Here is a 19,457-nt window from a genome sequence, read left to right on the forward strand (position 1 = left end):
ACATGGGTAAATGTTTTGATTATCTTACATATGTCTCTGTAATTTGAAGAATATTGGGTGACAAATGTCACTTGCCTTACATCATGATTGTAGCGGTCTTTGATGTATCTCTTAACAAAATATTTCTGTCAGTCATGTCCACCCGTTTCTTCAATTTCTCTGTCATTTTCTTTTATTATACCCTCTGTCATGCAGTCGCTTTTTGAGATCCTCGCTGTGTTTTTTTTGTAGTCTTGGTCACTGGAGTAGTTCCTTTTTATTCTGACAAATTGTCCCTTTGTTATGGACTTTTGTACACTGACCGGATGGCTGCTTTTTCCATGCAAAAGGGTATTTCCTGAAATTGGTTTCCTATAGTTTGTTGTTTCTACCCTTTTGGTTACCATATTAGATGTTAATTTTAAGTCCAAATAGCAGATTGAGGATTTGTTGGACTCAAAAGTAAATTTCAGACCCCATATATTCTGATTGAGGTAGTTGACAAAGTCAACTGCCTCACTCACATTCCCCATCCATATGAAAATCAAATCATCTATATACCTATAGTATGATCTGAATTTATTGGCAAAATTGTTGTCTCCTCCATATATTGTGCAGAGTTCCCACCATCCCATTGTGAGATTGGCAAATGCGGGGCAAATTTTGCCCCCATCGCGGTGCCCCTTGTCTGGAGGAAAAAAAAAGTTCCCATCAAACCTAAAATAGTTATGTTTGAGAAGAAAGCTGGTCACTTCTATTATGTAGTTAATAAAGTTGGATGTATAAACAGTGTCCCTCTCTAAGAAAAACCTAAATCGCTCTTAAGCCCATTTCATGGGGGTATCGAAGAGTAAAGGGACACCACATCCACCGTTAGCCAACTATAGTGTGGTTCCCAGTTGCTGTTTTCTAGAAACTGCAAGAGGTGTTTAGTATCCCTCAAATAACTATTGAGTTTGGATACCAATGGTTGAAGCAAGCTATCCAACCATTCTGAGAGTGGCTCACATAATAAACCTATACCCAAGACGATAGGGCACCCTTTAACTTCCACTAGGGATTTGTGGACCTTTGAGAGGATATGAAAAATGGGTATAATAGGTTCCTGTAGAGTAAGATAGTCGCAAGTATCCTGATCAATATGCCCCTTTTCTAGGCCATCATCCAATAATGACTTAATCTCTCTTAAGAAAACTGATGTAGGGTCACCAGGGAGTGACCTATAATCGTCACGGCAGCTCAGTTGCCTTAAGATCTCATCCTTATATGCCTTCTTACTCCCACCCTTGTCTGCCATCTTAATTACTAGCTGGTCATTCTTTTTTAGGGAGTCAATAGCCTTTCTATCTTCTTTAGAGAGATTGGAATGGTAAGTGGCAGGTTCCTTGGCTAAATCTATTAAATCAGCTTCTATTCTTCTTTGGAAGCTTAAGAGAATATCTCCTCTCGATTGAATTGGGTAGAACACTGACTTGGGTCTAAAGCCCCATGTGAGTTGATCCCTATTTCTTGTGTATCTCCCTCTCCCACAAGACTTGTCAAACTTTCAATGGCCTGGAATTCAGAAAAGTCCAGATGAACATTGTCATTAGTAGGAGATATATATATATATATATATATATATATATATATATATATATATATATATATATATATATATATATATATATATATATATATATATATATATATATATATATATATATATATATATATATATATATATATATATATATATATATATTTATTTATTTGTGTGGTGTCCCTGCTTCCCAAATTGTCAGGTTGATCTCTGAAATGTTTCTTAAGTATCATATTGCGGATCAGCCTATTGACATCTACCATGGTCTGAAATAAATTATATTTACTTGTAGGTACAAAACCTAGTTCATAACTCAATACTTTAAGTTCACTGTTATTTAAGGGATACTCTAAGGTTAATCACATTGTTGTTAACAATAGCTGTATTTGTTATTGGACTAGCTACTTGTTCTGTCTCAGGTAATACTGTGAATAGTTCGTTCTTCCTCCTCTTGCTCCTCTTCCCTCCCCTCCTCTTATGGAGGGATTCAAAGGGGCGATGTAAAAAACCTGTTCAAGATCACTTACTTCTCTATTCAGGTTATGTAACTCTCTACAGGCACTGTGTTGGGAGGTAGTCTATCATTACCTGATTGTAATGCTTTATCTGCTAAATTGCCTACAAACTTCACCGTTCTTCATTCCTTATGACTTAAGTATCGATTTGGGGTTGGTACCTGTCTGACAGTTACCGTGATCGTTATCAGACAATTCATTGTCTGCATGTCTCGTTCCCTCCGACTCTGAACCTCCCAAGTTAGAGTCTGAATTTTCAGTATTATGATTTCCTCCCTTTCCTGGGTGTCTTCTCCTATTTCTATCTTGTGATCTATTTTAAGGGAATCTTTGAGATAGATAGATCCTATTCTGGGAATAGTCTTGTTGGTCTCATGAATTTTTCATGTTTGGTCTCAATGAGTTCTTTTTTTAATGCCGCTATGGTTTCCTTCAATATAACGTCATATTCTTTGTATTTTGCCTCTGTGACGTGTGTGTCTAAATCAGTCTGTAATTTTTCTATCTCTTCTCTTACTCCCAAAAGTTAGGAATCCTTATATTCTATGATCATTTGCATAAGTTTAAATGAACATTCAGACAAATTATTATTACAATTGTCTATGAATGTCTTATCTTCTATTGCAAATGTTGGAAATTTCCTCATCCTAAGACCCCAGGGGCAATTCTTAAGCGAATATATCTTTCAACGGTCCATTTATCCCATTTTAGTTTAGTTTCCTTTTTTATCAATATTTCCAATGTCTGAAAACGTCCACTCAGAGAACTTGTGACTATAGTGTCATTAAAGATCTGTTCAAAATCATTCTCTAATTGTTCCAGTTCAGCCATTGAAATTTGTGAATAGTAGCAATTACTTGACCCTCCTTCTCTATTGGAGGCTTCCATCTTCAAAGCCCAAATGTTCTTATGATCCTACAATTAAGTAAAATAAGTAGTTATTGGGCTTTTATACCTATGCTCATAGAAAATATAAATTAATGCTGTAATAGAATATATTATATAGGGGCCCAACTGTGGTTTTGAAACCCTAATTTGTAATTACTTTGGGTTTCCTTAGAGTACGTGAATAGAATGTATTATATAGGAGCCAACTGTGGTTTTGAAACCCTAATTTATAATTACTTTGTGTTACCTTAGAATACGTGAACTAATAAAAAACACCTTAGAACAGACTTAAAATATATAGAGGTTAACCTGTTAGAATACTTATATCTTAATCTGAAATTCACTATCTCCTCAGTCTATGGTGTGTGCTTTCAAATAGATTTAAAATATACACTGGCTAGGGGGTTAATAAAATTCACATTTATAAAGTGTATTCCCTCACAGCCATTTATATACATGTGCTGGCTTAGGAGTTAATATATCACCTATATGCAATGTCAAAAACCTAAGTAATTGATACTATTGTTCCTAAATGCATTACTGTTTTACTAATCTTCTGTTCCCATGCTTAGAGGAAACATGAATAATATTTGAAATTTATTGTACCAACTGCAATTCAGGACCCTGTTGGTTAATTGCTATGGGATGCCTTAATGTAGAAAGCCCCCTAAAAGCTAAATCAATATATGGAATACACAAAATTGAACCCTATACCTGTATCCAATGATATATAGCTATTCTCAAATTCAAAATCTGAACAGTATTTCTATATGCATAAAAAGAAAGAACGAATCGAGACCAAACATGAAAAATTCATAAGACCAACAAGAATATTCCCAGAATACAGTATATATATATATATATATATATATATATATATATATATATATATATATATATATATATATATATATATATATATATATATATCAAAGATTCTCTTGAAATAGATCGTGAGATAGAAATAGGAGAAGACATCCAGGAAAAGGAGGAAATCCTAATACTGAAAATTCAGACTCCAACTTGGGAGGTTCAGAGTGGGGGGGGGGGGGGACGTGTCATTCAGACAATGAATTGTCTGATAACGATCACAGTAACTGTCAGACAGGTACCAACTAGTGATGTCGCGAATAGTTCGCCGGCGAACATAGCATGTTCGCCGCGGCGGGCGAACATATGTGATGTTCGATCTGCCCCCTATTCGTCATCATTGAGTAATACTTTGACCCTCTACCTCACAGTCAGAAGACACATTCCAGCCAATCAGCAGCAGACACTCCCTCCCAGACCCTCCTACCTCCTGGACAGCATCCATTTTAGATTCATTTGGAAGCTGCATTCTTAGTGAGAGGAGGGACAGTGTAGCTGCTGCTGATTTAATAGGGAAATTGATAGCTAGGCTAGTGTATTCATTGTCCACTACAGTCCTGAAGGACTCATCTGATCTCTGCTGCTGTAAGGACAGCACCCCAAAAAGCCCTTTTTAGGGCTAGAACATCAGTCTGGTTTTTTTTTTCCCTGTGTAATCTAATTGCAGTTGCCTGCCTGCCAAGCCACTTGCCCAGTGCCACCACTCATATCTGGTGTAACAGTAGTGTAAATTATAAAAAAAAAACACTTTGACTGTGAAACATCAGTCTGCTAGTGTAATCTAATTGCAGTTGCCTGCCTGACAGCGTGTGCGCCAAGCTCACAGCGTATACTGTGTCCCACTTGCCCAGTGCCACCACTCATATCTGGTGTAACAGTAGTGTAAATTATAAAAAAAAAACACTTTGACTGTGAAACATCAGTCTGCTAGTGTAATCTAATTGCAGTTGCTTGCCTGCCAGCGTGTGTGCCAGGCTCACAGCGTATACTGTGCCCACTTGCCCAGTGCCACCACTCATATCTTGTTTAATAGTAGTGTAAGTGTACATTTTAAAAAAATAACAGGCAGAGGCAGGCCACCCCACAGGTGCCGTCGTGGTGCTGTGATTCCCTTTGGCCCTAGAATAAATGCCCAGTGTTCAGAGGCCACGTACCATGAACTCGAAAAGTTCTGAGGACATAGTTGACATTTTAACACAGGACACCCAATCTTCTATAGCTTCCGCTCCGAACCTTGACGCACCATCCTCCTCCAGCTTATCTTCGGGCAGCACCTCTCAAGTTACCACTCGCCCGCCTGCCGCCACCACCAACACTAGCACCACAGCCGCTTCACTTGATCTGTCAGAGGAGTTATTTACACATCAGTTGGAAGAAAATGAGTGATGCGCAACCATTATTGCCAGAGGATGTAGATAACAGGGATATGTCTCAGTCAGGCAGCATTACACACATGGACGTACGGTGTGATGATGTTGTACCCGCTGCGGGAGTTTGGTCTGTCACTGTGAAGCGGGCGTAACCCTTACACTACCTGATCGATACAACATCATACCTGATGTTTTAAAGCACGTTATTCCAAACAATTTAGGAATGTTAGGTGATTTATGCCCTTTATGGATTAAAACCAGACTCTGTGGGAGTTTTGCCATGGATCCCCCTCCGGCATGCCACAGTCCAGGTGTTAGTACCCTTGAAACAATTTTCCCATCACTATTGTGGCCAGAAAGAGTCCCTGTGGGTTTTAAAATTTGCCTGCCCATTGAAGTCTATGGGGGTTCGCCGGTTTGCAAACTTTTGCGGGAGTTCGCGTTCCCAAATTTTTAGGTTTGCGACATCACTAGTACCAACCCCAAATCGATACTTAAAAGTCATAAGGAACAAAGAACGGTGAAGTTTGTTGGCAATTTAGCTGATACAGCAGTACAATCAGGTAATGATAGACTACCTCCCAACACAGTGCCTGTAGAGAGTGACGTAACCTCAATAGAGAATAGAGAGGTAAGTGATCTTGAACAGGTTTTTTACACCGCCCCAGTGAATCCCTCCCTAAGAGGAGGAAGAGGAGGGGAGGGAAGAGGAAAAAGAAGAGGAGCAAGGGGAGGAAGAACAAACCCTTCACAGTATTACCCGAGACATAACAAGAAGCTAGTCAAATATCAATAACAAATACAGCTATTGTTAACAACAATGTGATTAACCTTAGAGAGTATCCCTTAAATAACAGTGAACTTAAAGTATTGGAGTTATGGACTAGGTTTTGTACCTACAAGTAAATTTAATTTCAGACCCTGGCAGATGTCAATAGGCTGATCCGCAATATGACACTTAAGAAACATTTCAGAGATCAATCTGACAATTTGGCAAGCAGGGACAATGTTCATCTGGAATTTTCTGAATTCCAGGCCATTGAAAGTTTGACAAGTCTTGTGGGAGAGGGAGATACACAAGAAATAGGGATCAACTCACATGGGGGCTTTAGACCCAAGTCAGTGTTCTACCCAATTCAATCGAGAGGAGATATTCTCTTAAGCTTCCAAAGAGGAATAGAAGCCGATTTAATAGGCTATTGACTCCCTAAAAAAGAATGACCAGCTAGTAATAAAGATGGCAGACAAGGGTGGGAGTAAGAAGGCATATAAGGATGAGATCTTAAGGCAACTGAGCTGCCGTGACGATTATAGGTCACTCCCTGGTGACCCTACGTCTGTTTTCTTAAGAGAGATTAAGTCATTATTGGATGATGGCCTAGAAGAGGGGCATATTGATCAGGATACTTGCGACTATCTTACTCTACAGGAACCTATTATATCCATTTTTCATATCCCCCCAAAGGTCCACAAATCCCTAGTGGAAGTTAAAGGGCGCCATATCATCTCTGGTATAGGTTTATTATGTGAGCCACTCTCAGAATGGTTGGATAATTTGCTCCAACCATTGGTATCAAAACTCAATAGTTATTTGAGGGATACTAAACACCTCTTGCAGATTCTAGAAAACAGCAACTGGGAACCACACTATAGTTGGCCAACGATGGATGTGGTGTCCCTTTACTCTTCGATACCCCATGAAATGGGCTTAAAGGGACAGTATACACTCATTTTCATATAACTGCATGTAATAGACCCTACTATAAAGAATAAGATGCAGATAATGACATAAAAATCCAGTATAAAATGGTTTAAAAACGTACTTAGAAGCTTTCAGTTTAACTCTGTTGAAAAGGCAGCTGGAAAGCCCACTGCAAGTGGGAAATAAGACACTCCCCCCCCTCCCTTCTTTTGCATATGAAAAGACCCTTTACACAAACAGGAGCAAGCAGGAGAAGGTAGCTGACGGTATTCAAATAAAACTTTGGGGCTTGGTTAGGAGTCTGAAAATCAGAGCAATGTTATTTAAAAATAAGCAAAACTATACATTTAAAAAAAAAAAAAAAAAAAAAAAAACTTTATGGGCTTTATAAATAGATCTACAAAACATTTATGCAAAGAAAAAATGAGTGTATAATGGCCCTTTTAGAGCGATTAGGTTTTTCTTAGAGAGGGACACTGTTTATACATCCAACTTTATTAACTACATAATAGAAGTGACCAGCTTTCTTCTCAAACATAACTATTTTAGGTTTGATGGGAACTTTTTTTTCCTCCAGACAAGGGGCACCGCGATGGGGGAAAAATTTGCCCCGCATTTGCCAATCTCACAATGGGATGGTGGGAACTCTGCACAATATATGGAGGAAACAACAATTTTACTAATAAAATCAGATCATAATATAGGTATATAGATGATTTGATTTTCATATGGATGGGGAATGTGAGTGAGGCAGTTGACTTTGTCAACTACCTCAATCAGAATATATGGGGTCTGAAATTTCCTTTTTTTAATAATTTTTATTGAGGTTTAATTAAAGGCATACATAAAACATCATAACAAATTCTCATGTCACATGAAATAAGGCTTCAATGGTACAGGAGTAATAAAAAGAGACATAGAAGGGACGTATAGCCAACAAGTTACATAGCTTGTAAACATTATACAGATAGAGTGTTGATCCTTCAGGAACCTTCTATATGACATAATAATTCACTTTTGGGCCAACAAAAGCAACAGGTAGTAATGAAGCGAAAGAAGGAAATTATAACTAAGGAGACCACTTTTGGATCTCATTAATAAACCTCAAATTTTTTAATTTTTAGAATAGTTAGGGATTGGTATTGGGAGCAATAATAAGAGTAAATATATAAACTTGCTGTGTAAATAGAGTGATAAAGTATGTAGGTATAAGTGGTTAGAGTATGGCATAGACAAGATAAGCCATATAGATAGCCCCCCAACATTGGGAGGTATATTGTAAGGGGAGTGGGGGGGGGGGGAGGTGGTAAGCTAGCTAAGAGAACCCGCTTTTTTAATTCTTCTGAAGTTAGGAGACAAGATAAATACTATTTGTAGTGAATATGCCAAATATGGAGGTACATTATAATATAGTGGTGGAGGAGGTGGTTATTGAAGCAAAGTAGATAGCTTATAGGCTAAATATATATTGAGTAGATACAATACTTGGTCCATGTATAACTAGAACTAAATATAAGGATGAGAAATTGCACAGTTTAATGTTATTGCAGGTCCAGCCTGCGATGGAAAACAGGGCATCCTGGGGTAGTGGAAATTCGCCTATGGGGTAGACTTAAGTAAGCCATGTAATTGCAGTACTCCCATATACTCCCGCAAATAGAGTTAATATTGAAATCTCAAACATCTATCCATTTTATACATCAGTTGTAAATAGAATACTGAGAGCAAGTGTACAGTTTTAGTATGAGGCAGAGGATAAAAACAGAGCTTATGTACAACAATTTGCATTATGGTGCAACCCTATACTATGAAGCTATATTTTTGTAACAAATAGGTATCGCGCCGCCCCGGCCGCAAGTTGCGAAGTAGGCAAGTTCGCTTAAAACTCCATGTATGTACATAAAGTATGAGAATGTTGAGATTCTAATTACCTAAGGAGGTGATAATCTAGTCTTATATAGAAAAAAAAAAAAAAAAATGAACACAGGAGTAAATAGGGATGATCTTACATTCAATTGCTAACAATAACCTCATGAGCTTAAAAAAGCTGTGAACAGCTTGGACATAGGGCTGAACTATGCAGGAGAAGTATTGGGCCCTGAAGTAGGAAAATCTTCTCATCCTTATCTGTCACCTGTTTATAAAAATGATTTACTTCCTCTAAGAGGACTTAGCAGGTAAATACCATAACAGAGCATAAGATAGCCATACATTGCAGCAACGACTCAAATATATACACAAACTGTGAAGTAGTACATTTATGTCTGGATATGCTAGCTACAAAACTCTCTAAACATGCAGGAAGTCTGGGTTCATTACATTGCTTGGGATAAATAAATACTGTATGTGTGCCACAAGGTAGCTTAGCTGATAGATATTATAACTAGGAAAAGCATATCAGTAAAATGCAGTAGTAACAAAGATACATGAGTAAGCTTCTTGGTGCTCAAAGTCTTGTTATGGACGTTACAGCTTAGCGGATATGCTGTGCTCTAAGCTGCAGTATAATAAGTGTTAGTCATTTCACTCCAAAGTTAGTATAGGAGGTACTTGCACAATATACATTAAATATGACTGAAATAATCTTTACCGCCAGCCATAAGTTCTAGTAGGAGGCACAACTTTTTCTAGCCAACTCCAACTCTAAGCAGAGCGCTGCCTCTCCAACTTAAGACAGTATGGCACCGTGTATCCCTCTGAGGCCAGGAGAATTGAGGCAGGCAACACTGTCTCCTTGCAAGGGAAAGCTGTTGCGATGTTAGAATGTGGAGCGGTATACGAGTGTGTTCACAGTGTTCAACATTACCATGCAAAGATCCTTGCCGGATGCGGGGTGGTAGTAATCGCGGACCTTGTGGAAGTGGCTCTGGCACTGGCCGAGGATATCCCTTAGTCACAGTATTGCGGTCTGCCTCCTCTAATAATTTACAGGCTCGGCCTTCATTGTTTGGGGATCGCAGGTTCTCACTGACAAAAGCTTTGTCGCCTATCTCCTCAACTGCTGTGCTGAATTCTGTTATCATGCGTGTCACTGTCAAAGAGATCTGTACCTGATGCAGAGGGGATGTCAGGACCCGCGATCTCGGCTCATTCACAAACCCCGGGGCTTCAAGGCTAGTGCGCGTGTGAGTAGCGTGTGCTGCTAGCGTTGTGTCTATCCTCCGGGACTCCATTATAACTTGGCAACCGAGCACATTTCCACACTTGTTTAAAAGGGCATGCATCTGCCCTAAAATGTGCTCCACATCAACCATATTCAGACAGGACAGTAGTTCTTTAGATTAGAGGTCAGCAGTGATAGTCTTCAGCTTCTTACTAAATGAGCTGTTTAGGTCGCAAAATGGCTGCCGCAGTTCGCGTGTTCAGCACACTCAGGATGTAAAGGTCCGTGTTTGTAGAGTTACTCACACCAAGATTCTTGCTAGGAGCAGGTGCTGTTTCTGGTCTTCTCTAATGAGCATAGGAGTAAATGAGAAGTCATAGACGGCCGCAAAGTTTAATTTTTTTATGTATATGTTCAGAGCTGTGGAGATATGCGACCGTCTTGCTTCAGAGTTGGCTCCGCCCCCCCTGAAATTTACTTTTGAGTCCAACAAATCCTCAATCTGCTATTTGGACTTAAAATTAACATCTAATATGGTAACCAAAAGGGTAGAAACAACAAATTATAGGAAACTAATTTTTGGGAAATACCCTTTTGCATGGAAAAAGCAGCCATCCGGTCAGTGTACAAAAGTCCATAACAAAGGGACAATTTGTCAGAATAAAAAGGAACTGTTCCAGTGACCAAAACTATAAAAAAAAAACACAGTGAGGATCTCAAAAAGCGACTGCATGTCAGAGGGTATAATAAAAAAATGACAGAAATTGAAGAAACAGGTGGACATGACTGACAGAAATATTTTGTTAAGAGATACATCAAAGACAGCTACATCAAGACACAATGATAATGTAGGGCAAGTGACATTTGTCACCCAATATTCTTCAAATTACAGAGACATATGTAAGATAATCAAAAGACATTTACCAATGTTAGCAGCAGACAAAGGACTAACTGAAGTTGTCCAAAAAGGGTGTAGATTTTCCTACAGAAAAGGAGTTACCTTAGGTAATATTTTATCACCCAGTAACCTACCACAAAATAATGAAACCAGTTCATGGTTGACATCAAAAGGGATGTATAGGTGTGGCTATAGCCAGTGTATCCCCTGTAGTTTGTGTGAATTGTCTAAATTTGTAGTCTACATGGCCTGGTGCACCTGATCAAATAAACAGTACATTGGATGGACATCCAGGGACAGAATTCGCCAGCACTTCTCAGATATTAAAAGATCTGATGCAAGATCAGAACTAGCTAAACACTTCATACAAGAACATGCTAATTCCAATTTGACATTTTAAGTGGAGAATCATAGAAAAACTAAAAAACGAAACAAGAGGAGGGGACTTGAACAAACTATTGTTCAAGAGAGAGGCCTTTTGGATTTTCTCCCTGGCCACCAGGATTCCCAATGGTTATAATTCCATTTATGATATAATCAATTTCTGGATGGATGGGATGATGATTGATGATGACGACGACGACGACGACCCATACAATATACATATCACATTTGAGGTTAAAGGGACAGTCTACACCAGAATTTTTATTGTTTTAAAAGATAGATATTCCCTTTATTACCCATTCCCCAGTTTTGCATAACCAACACAGTTATAATAATATACTTTTAACCTCTGTGATTATCTTGTATCTAAGCCTCTGCAAACTGCCCCTTTTTTCAGTTCTTTTGACAGACTTGCAGTCTAGCCAATCAGTGCCTGCTCACAGATAACACTGTGCTCGTGCACGAGAAGTTATCTATATGAAATACGTGAACTAACACCCTCTAGTGGTGAAAAACTGTTAAAATGCAATCTGAAAGAGGTGGGCTTCAAGGTCTAAGAAATTAGCATATGAACCTCCTAGGTTAAGCTTTCAATTAAGAATACCAAGAGAACAAAGCAAAATTGGTGATAAAAGTAAATTGGAAAATTGTTTAAAATTACATGCTCTATCTGAATCATGAAAGTTTATTTTGGCCTAGACTGTCCATTTAAGTTCTATATACAGGTTCCCATTTAGATAGGAAGTGTTGCTCTCTCAGTATGTAATGGTTAAAAGCCTGTAAGCATTGAGTAACCCATAGAGTTGTAACTATACAATTTAAACAAATTTTAGAAAAGACTCTTTACCATCTTTTCATTATGTCAATAGTAAGAAAGAATGAGACTCCCTGGCTTTTTATTTGAATTTAATTTTAGTGAATAAAAAGCCAGGGAGTCTCATTCTATTATGAAGAGTAAGTAAAAGCAGGAATGATTCAGCCCTCTGTGGCATAAGGACTGTAGTGTTAGGACCAGTCGAAATGGGGCACCTTGTAAGTGGTGACTGGCTAAGCAAAATATGGCCATATTGTGTGACTAAGTTCCCAATATTATTTAAAAAGAATAGTTGTCTCTTGATGTATTTGCAGGCAATTTTTTGCAGCAGTTCAAAAAATTATGTGCTTTTGAAAATGGATGTGCACTGATACCTTTTTGTTTGTGTAATTACTGGGTCATATTGGCAGCACTCCCAGATGTGGATTTAAACTTTTTGTAACGTGTGCTAAAAAAAAACCAAACAAATTATTTATTTATATATATATATATATATATATATATATATATATATATATATATATATATATATATATATATATATATATATATATATATATATATATATATATATATATATATATATATATATATGTGTGTGTGTGTGTGGTATGTGTAAATGTTTTTGATAAATTATCACATATAGCAGTGAATGTTGCTTTCTTACAGAAGAAATAATCACAGTGTTTAAAGTGAATACAGAGATGAGCCTAGTTACCCTGTTATGTAGAGTAGATGAAGGGTTAAATCCATTAATGGGAGTTATTTCCTATGACTGTGAAGTGATTTACATTGAACCAATGAGTAACAAGCTAAGGGTATATATTTTAATTGCACATATGGTATTAACTATGTCTATGATTAAGGCTACGGCTGAAACATGTCAGACAAAAGTACTACCTAAAGCTGTTTGATATATTTGTTGTTTGTTCTCCTTTTAATGGATGTTAAATGAATTTGGACTTTTATAGAAGAAAATGTTTGCCAGCTGTTTTCAAAGTTATCACATACATACATATATATATATATATATATATATATATATATATATATATATATATATATTTTGCTGTATAGTCTCAACATACAGTAAAAACAATTATTTTATACAACAACTGTTTTTTTTTTTTAAAGGCTCCTTTGCCTTTAAGAAACAGATTGGCACATTGTGCACACTCTCTGTGCCAACACCAGAGGAATTCTGACTGGCACTGTTCATGTACACTTAAAGCATGGTATAATGAAACGTGAGCTTTGCCCTCTAACTCAGAAGCTTAAAATGAAACACAGAACTGGAGCCAACAGAAGTGCTGTGATCAAAAGAACTCACAGCTCTTAAAAAGTGAATCATTGCCACATGGAACCTACACTATACCATCATCTAAAGGAATGAGAAGGGGCTGCTTATTAAATATGGGTGAATATAGGTCATGCATTTAAACCACTGCATACTTTAGTTTTGTCTATAGCATTTGTTATCCATTTTAGGAAAATGTCTGTTTAGAAATAAAATACAATATATACACACTAGTCCTAAAGCCCGTTCACACGGGCCGTGTTGAGTTGTTGTTATCTATATCTCTCTCTCTCTCTCTCTCTCCTGTGCTGCCCGGTCCTCGCGCTGCTGTCGGGTGGGTGCGCGTGCGATCAGCTGCAAGTGTTTGTCTGAACTGCGCATGACGGCTTCAGACAAACTCTTGTCTTTTATATGCATTGGAGCTGATTTTATTTATACAGGCATTAAAAAAACGTCCCTTTAAACTTACCTCATTACTCTAGGGCTCCTATTTTTTGCAGCGTGTTCTGCAGCTCTCCGTTATTCTCCTGAGACGTCAGGTCTGAGCATCCACCAATACAATTTTCTCCTATAAACACCCGAGGTACCTAAAGAAAGAAACATATATAATAGTATGTACTTTATAATGTCCACAGATCAGTTTTGGAAAAGGCGATTATTTTTATTGATTTTTAATATTTAACCCCTTAACAACCACAATGTACCCTGGGATTATCTGGCTATAATAGCGCAAGTCTTGTATGAAAGGGTAGAAAACATAAAATAATTTAGTTTTTCCAGACATTTTCTCTAAGAACACATTTTACTGCATATTATATAATATTTCTTAACCAGTTATTGGTTACTAGGCTTGGGAAATAAGATTTTATGATCCTGCAAAAATATAACCAAATATGTACCCCCTACTTTCCAAAGACAAGCTTATATTGGCCTGGGCAATATAGAAGCAGCTTACTACAACTCTCCTTCCAATCCTGTTTATTTTACCTACTGTTCAAGGCTGTTGACTGGTGAAGTGGTACTTTCTAAAATAAATGTGTGTGAGAGTTCCTTTGGCAGTTACCAGGCTGTGAGAATAGAGCACAGGACTCTGAGGTGGAGGGTGTGCCAGTACCTGTAACCTACAGTGATCCTGTTACTTCTAACTGCTATTTTTTTTACATAATGTTGTAACCAAGTGACAAGTGTGTTTGTGCATGTATAAATAATAGGGTATGAGAGAGTTGCCGGCTCAGGTGAAAGACATGGAGTTATAGTGACAGTCTACTCCAGAATTTGCATTGTTTAAAAAGATAGCTAATCCCTTTATTACCTATTCCCCAGTTTTGCATAACCAACACCGTTATATTAAAATACTTTTTACTTGTGTCTAAGCCTCTGCAGACTGCCCCCTTAACTAAGTGCTATTGACAGACTTTTATTTCAGCCAATCAGTGCTGACTCCACAGGAATGAGCACAATGTTATCTAGGGCTGTATAGCTGTGAAAATTGTCAAATTCAAGGGCTCATAAATTAGCATATGAGCCTACCTAGGTTTAGCTTTCAACAAAGAATACCAAGAACACAAAGCAAATTTGATGATAACAGTATATTTGAAATTTGTTTAAAATTACATGCCCTAACTGAATCATGAAAGTTTAATTTTGACTAGACTGTACCTTTAATTAACAATATAGCTAAACACACAGTTTTGTGTTTTAAAAGATTTGTTAAGTGTACATATACGATAGTGAAAAGTAATAAGTGATTATTATTATTAGAAAGCAAGAAGTACTAATGTGTTATTTTTGATTGGAGAGCTGTAATAAAACTAAAACTGAGGGTCTGAGACAAGGACGTAACTAGACATTACTGGGCCCCAGAGCAAAGGCTGCAGCAGGCTCCACATTTCAACAGCAGCCGTACGGGAGAAAGGAACTGCTTTTATGGGCCACATTTATCAATGATCTGGCTGCAGGCTTGCATGAGTCTACTTGAAGCTGGAGAGTTAAGAAGCAGAGGTCAGACTTTTCCAACTGGGGAGATTGACAGCCCATGCTCACGCATGATTGGCTGCATGCGAGCAGGGGGCGGCATTGCACACTAGCCGTACAAATAAGTTTGCAGGTTTTTCTGTTCAGTAACACTGATTCAAACATGTTGGAAACACTTTAAAGGAAAATCCATGCACTGTCCTTAAATTGTGAGCTTGTGTTTTTGCGCACAGACACCCAGAGGGGCTGGATTTGATGCATGTGCATTCTGGTCCCCTCCAGGCCATCCTTAAAGTGAAAGTCAATCCTAGCGTTGTACAAACGCTAAGATTGACTTTTGAAACAAATAAACGGGACTTTCAGTCATGAAGTATAAGATACTTTGTGTAGAAAGCTCCTTTATTTGTTTTAAACAGCAGCTCACGGCTAAAAAAAATTTTTAGCCAAGAGGTGATGTTTTCACCTCTTAGCCAATAGCCGTGCAGTAAACTCGGCACCCATGGGAGCCGAGCCAGATTTACTGCACGGCTATTGGCTAAGAGGTGAAAACATCACCTCTTGGCTAAAAAAATTTTTTAGCCGTGGGCTGCCGTAGCAGCTAAGAAAGGCGATCGATTGAAACAAATAAAGGAGCTTTCTACACGAAGTATCTTATACTTCATGAATGAAAGTCCCCTTTATTTGTTTCAATAGTCAATCCTAGCGTTTGTACAATGCTAGGATTTACTTTCACTTTAAGCAACACCACTACAGATTGCTGGCTCTTAAATCACATTAGTGACCCAAGCAAAGTTAAAGGGACATTAAACCCAAACATTTTCTTTCATTATTCAGATACAATTTTAAACAAAATTTCAATTTACTTTTATTATCTAATTTTCTTCATTCTTTAGATATCCTTTGTTTGAGAAATAGCAATGCACATGGGTGAGCCAATCACACAAGGCATTTATGTGCAGCAACCAATCAGCAGCTGCTGAGCCTATATAGATATGCTTTTCGGCAAAAGATATCAAGAGAATGAACCAAATTAGATAATAGAAGTAAATTAGAAAGTTGTTTAAAAAAAAATTTCTTTCTAAGTCATGAAAGAAAAAAAAAATTGGGTGTAATGTCTCTTTAACTCCTAACTGGGAGTGGCAAACATTGTAGCTCCTCAGGGGAACATGGGCAATCATCCAATCAGAAGCAGCAGTCACATCAACCTGCAATCACTGGTCATGTTCTCCTCAGGGGCTGCAATGACTGACTGTGGCCTGACTTCTATGCTTAACCCCCTTGCAGTGGCTAATTGCGTAGTAAGTTTGAGTCACTAATGTAAAAAGGATATGCTCTAATGAAGAAAAATGAATCTCTTAAAAAAGGGACATGCCAGCTAAAATTGGAATCCACATGGATTTATTTCAATTTTGAATAGAAGCATTTTTGTAATATACATGTATTAGTAAATATGCTTCTAATAAAAGCTATAGCTGTTTCAAAAGTGTATTTAAGTATGCACTGTGCACCAGCATTTTAAACGCAGAAATTGCTCAGAGAGCCTAAGGTGCTTGTACCATGTGGTAATGACTCAATTTTTTAATTGCTCACATGATACAAGCCCCACTTGCGCTAAGAGCAGCTACAGTATTTAAAATGTTGGTGCACTGATAATATCTAGCTATGCTTCACAAGTACGTGCAGAGAAAAATGCCAACACTAAAACATTAATAACTTTTACTTGAAGTATTTTTGCCAATACATTTATATTGCAAAGATATTTCTCTTGTCAATGAGAAAAACAAATTCCCAATAACTTTTTACAGGATATTTTAAAACTCTATACAAGTCTCGTTTCTAGGCTGTTTAAAAGTCTTTTCTTTAACATCTTCAATGCAAAAGACCTGTTGTGGTTATATGCAGTGTGTCACAGATGACCTGTGGACATCACAAAGGGGACCACCAATCTGAAGCCGTTTTCTGTGATACCCCGCCCACACTACATGCGATGCTAGACTCCCAAAGATTCAATGGGAGGGCCAGTGACGTTCAAAAAGGATCTCAAAAGAATTATGCAAATTTGACAATAGAAGTAAATTGGAAAGTTTAAAAATGATTTGCTCCATCTGAATCATGAAATAAAAATTTTGGTTTTCATGTACCTTTCATTTAGAATTTATTAGCCTGTAGGTTTTATTTTTGCTTTGGCCATGTATCTTTTGCTTCCATAAAGGTAATTGACAGAAATACAGGTAGGAAGGAATTGTGGTGAAACACTAGAACACAAAAGGTGAATACCTGGATAAAGTGTAAAATATTTAAAACAATACTTATTCATGTACACTCCCCTACTCACAAGTATAAAAACAAATGTAACAGAACATTAATACTGTGGTCAATCTGCTACCAAAGAATATACTCCAACTCTTTGGATCGGCATGTGACATCACCACCCATCGCTGTTTGCAATGTACCACCTTCCTTCTCGTGGCTCAACCTTAAGCGTACGGTCTTGCAGTTATGAAGGGAGGTTCATCGGTTCATATGAACTGAGAAAATTCTGCAAATGGCTATATGTATGTGTGTATGCTTTATCATTGTAGAGCCCTCAGATGTTTGGGTATAATTTACTATGTATGCTTGGTTGTTCCTAACAGCATTACATATTAGTGCTGGATATCTGCATTATACTGTCATGTGTCAGGGTATCTGTGAATGTCAGTAGAGAGAGAATATATATATATATATATATATATATATATATATATATATATATATATATATATATATATATATATATTAAGATAAAATAAGTATGCAACCTATCAAATATTAAATTTGAGCATGCTCATTTTATCGCTGAATACATTCTGTGTATTGCAATTCTGAGGTCAGACATGAGATGCCTTGCTGACTACACATCAATATTCAATCCTTCCCCTTCTTCATGGTTACACAGGAGAGAACAAAAGGATTTAGACCTTTGTATAGATAAGACCAATGGGCCACATCAAAGTAAATATTAACATTATGGAACCCTCAGATGTGTATGCCCATACATGGGTTTCCTGCCCAAAATGGATAATAGATTTACAGACCCCCTCACTACATCTAAGAGAGAGACAAAGGGAAAACATTTGGTTCAATTAGTGAAGATAGACAATTAACCAAGCCAGGATACATCATGGGATGTTGGAGACAAGATTCTCTACATAAGTCAGATAAGCAAACAGAAATTCTGAGAATATAGTAATTAGCACAGGCCTGTTAATTGCCCCTGAACCTCAGATACACATCTGTGCTGGCTAGCAGAAACATATGTTCTGCATTGTAACTTTGAAATTAATTTTAAAGTACAACTTGTGTGTAATTTTCAGTATTGTATAAAAATGTATGTTTGTGGATCTAAGAAGCAGTGCCTAACAGTAACATATTAGATAAGTATTTGCTGAACTTAATAAGTAGCTGTATAGTAAATGTAAATAGATAAGTCTGAGAGATTGTCTGTTTCGATAATATTAAATATGAAATAAATTGAGTATAAATTCATATAAGCTAACGTTCTCCACACCCAGACTATATTAACATATATGTATTGATCTGAAACATACTATATTGGATAAATGTCTGTTGTGTTGAATAATAGCTGCATTGATAGATGTATAAATGTTTGATTCATTACAAAATAACACCTGTTTCTTTATTTTTCAGACAACAAGATGTCCTATGAATATTGGTCATAAACATAAGTCCATGCACTCAAAAATTATTAGAAACATGAAATATACTGTATTCATATTAAAAGATACAAACAATGCCAGGATGTTGAAGGCTATGATTCTGTGAAGAAAAATAATTAACAGTAAATTGCTTACTAGTATGATGCTAGAAGTATACTCATATTTAGTCTCTATAGATACATGATAAGTCATATTAGATGGGACAGATATGTGACCAGACAGATTTCTTAATATCAGGAAATAATGGGTATATTAAATATACAGGTAGCCCTCAGTTTACGCCGGGGTTAGGTTCCAGAAGGAATGGTTGTAAATCGAAACCGTTGTAACCCAGTTTATAATGTAAGTCAATGGGAAGTGAG

The 19,457-nt window shown here is 37.2% G+C and overlaps 1 protein-coding gene across 1 annotated transcript in view; it reads right to left on the reverse strand.

The window, feature by feature from the left end:
• The window catches only part of GLRX (glutaredoxin), a 46,877-nt gene that overhangs the window by 19,049 nt on the left and 8,371 nt on the right, over positions 1-19,457 (reverse strand). Inside the window, exon 2 of the mRNA XM_053701503.1 lies at positions 13,872-13,989. Within this exon, the coding sequence (XP_053557478.1) occupies positions 13,876-13,989 (114 nt within the window). The 3' untranslated portion in view covers positions 13,872-13,875. The remainder of the gene's footprint in view (positions 1-13,871; positions 13,990-19,457) is intronic.

Source organism: Bombina bombina, chromosome 2, assembly GCF_027579735.1.
Source record: "Bombina bombina isolate aBomBom1 chromosome 2, aBomBom1.pri, whole genome shotgun sequence".
Classification (NCBI taxonomy): Eukaryota; Metazoa; Chordata; class Amphibia; order Anura; family Bombinatoridae; genus Bombina; species Bombina bombina.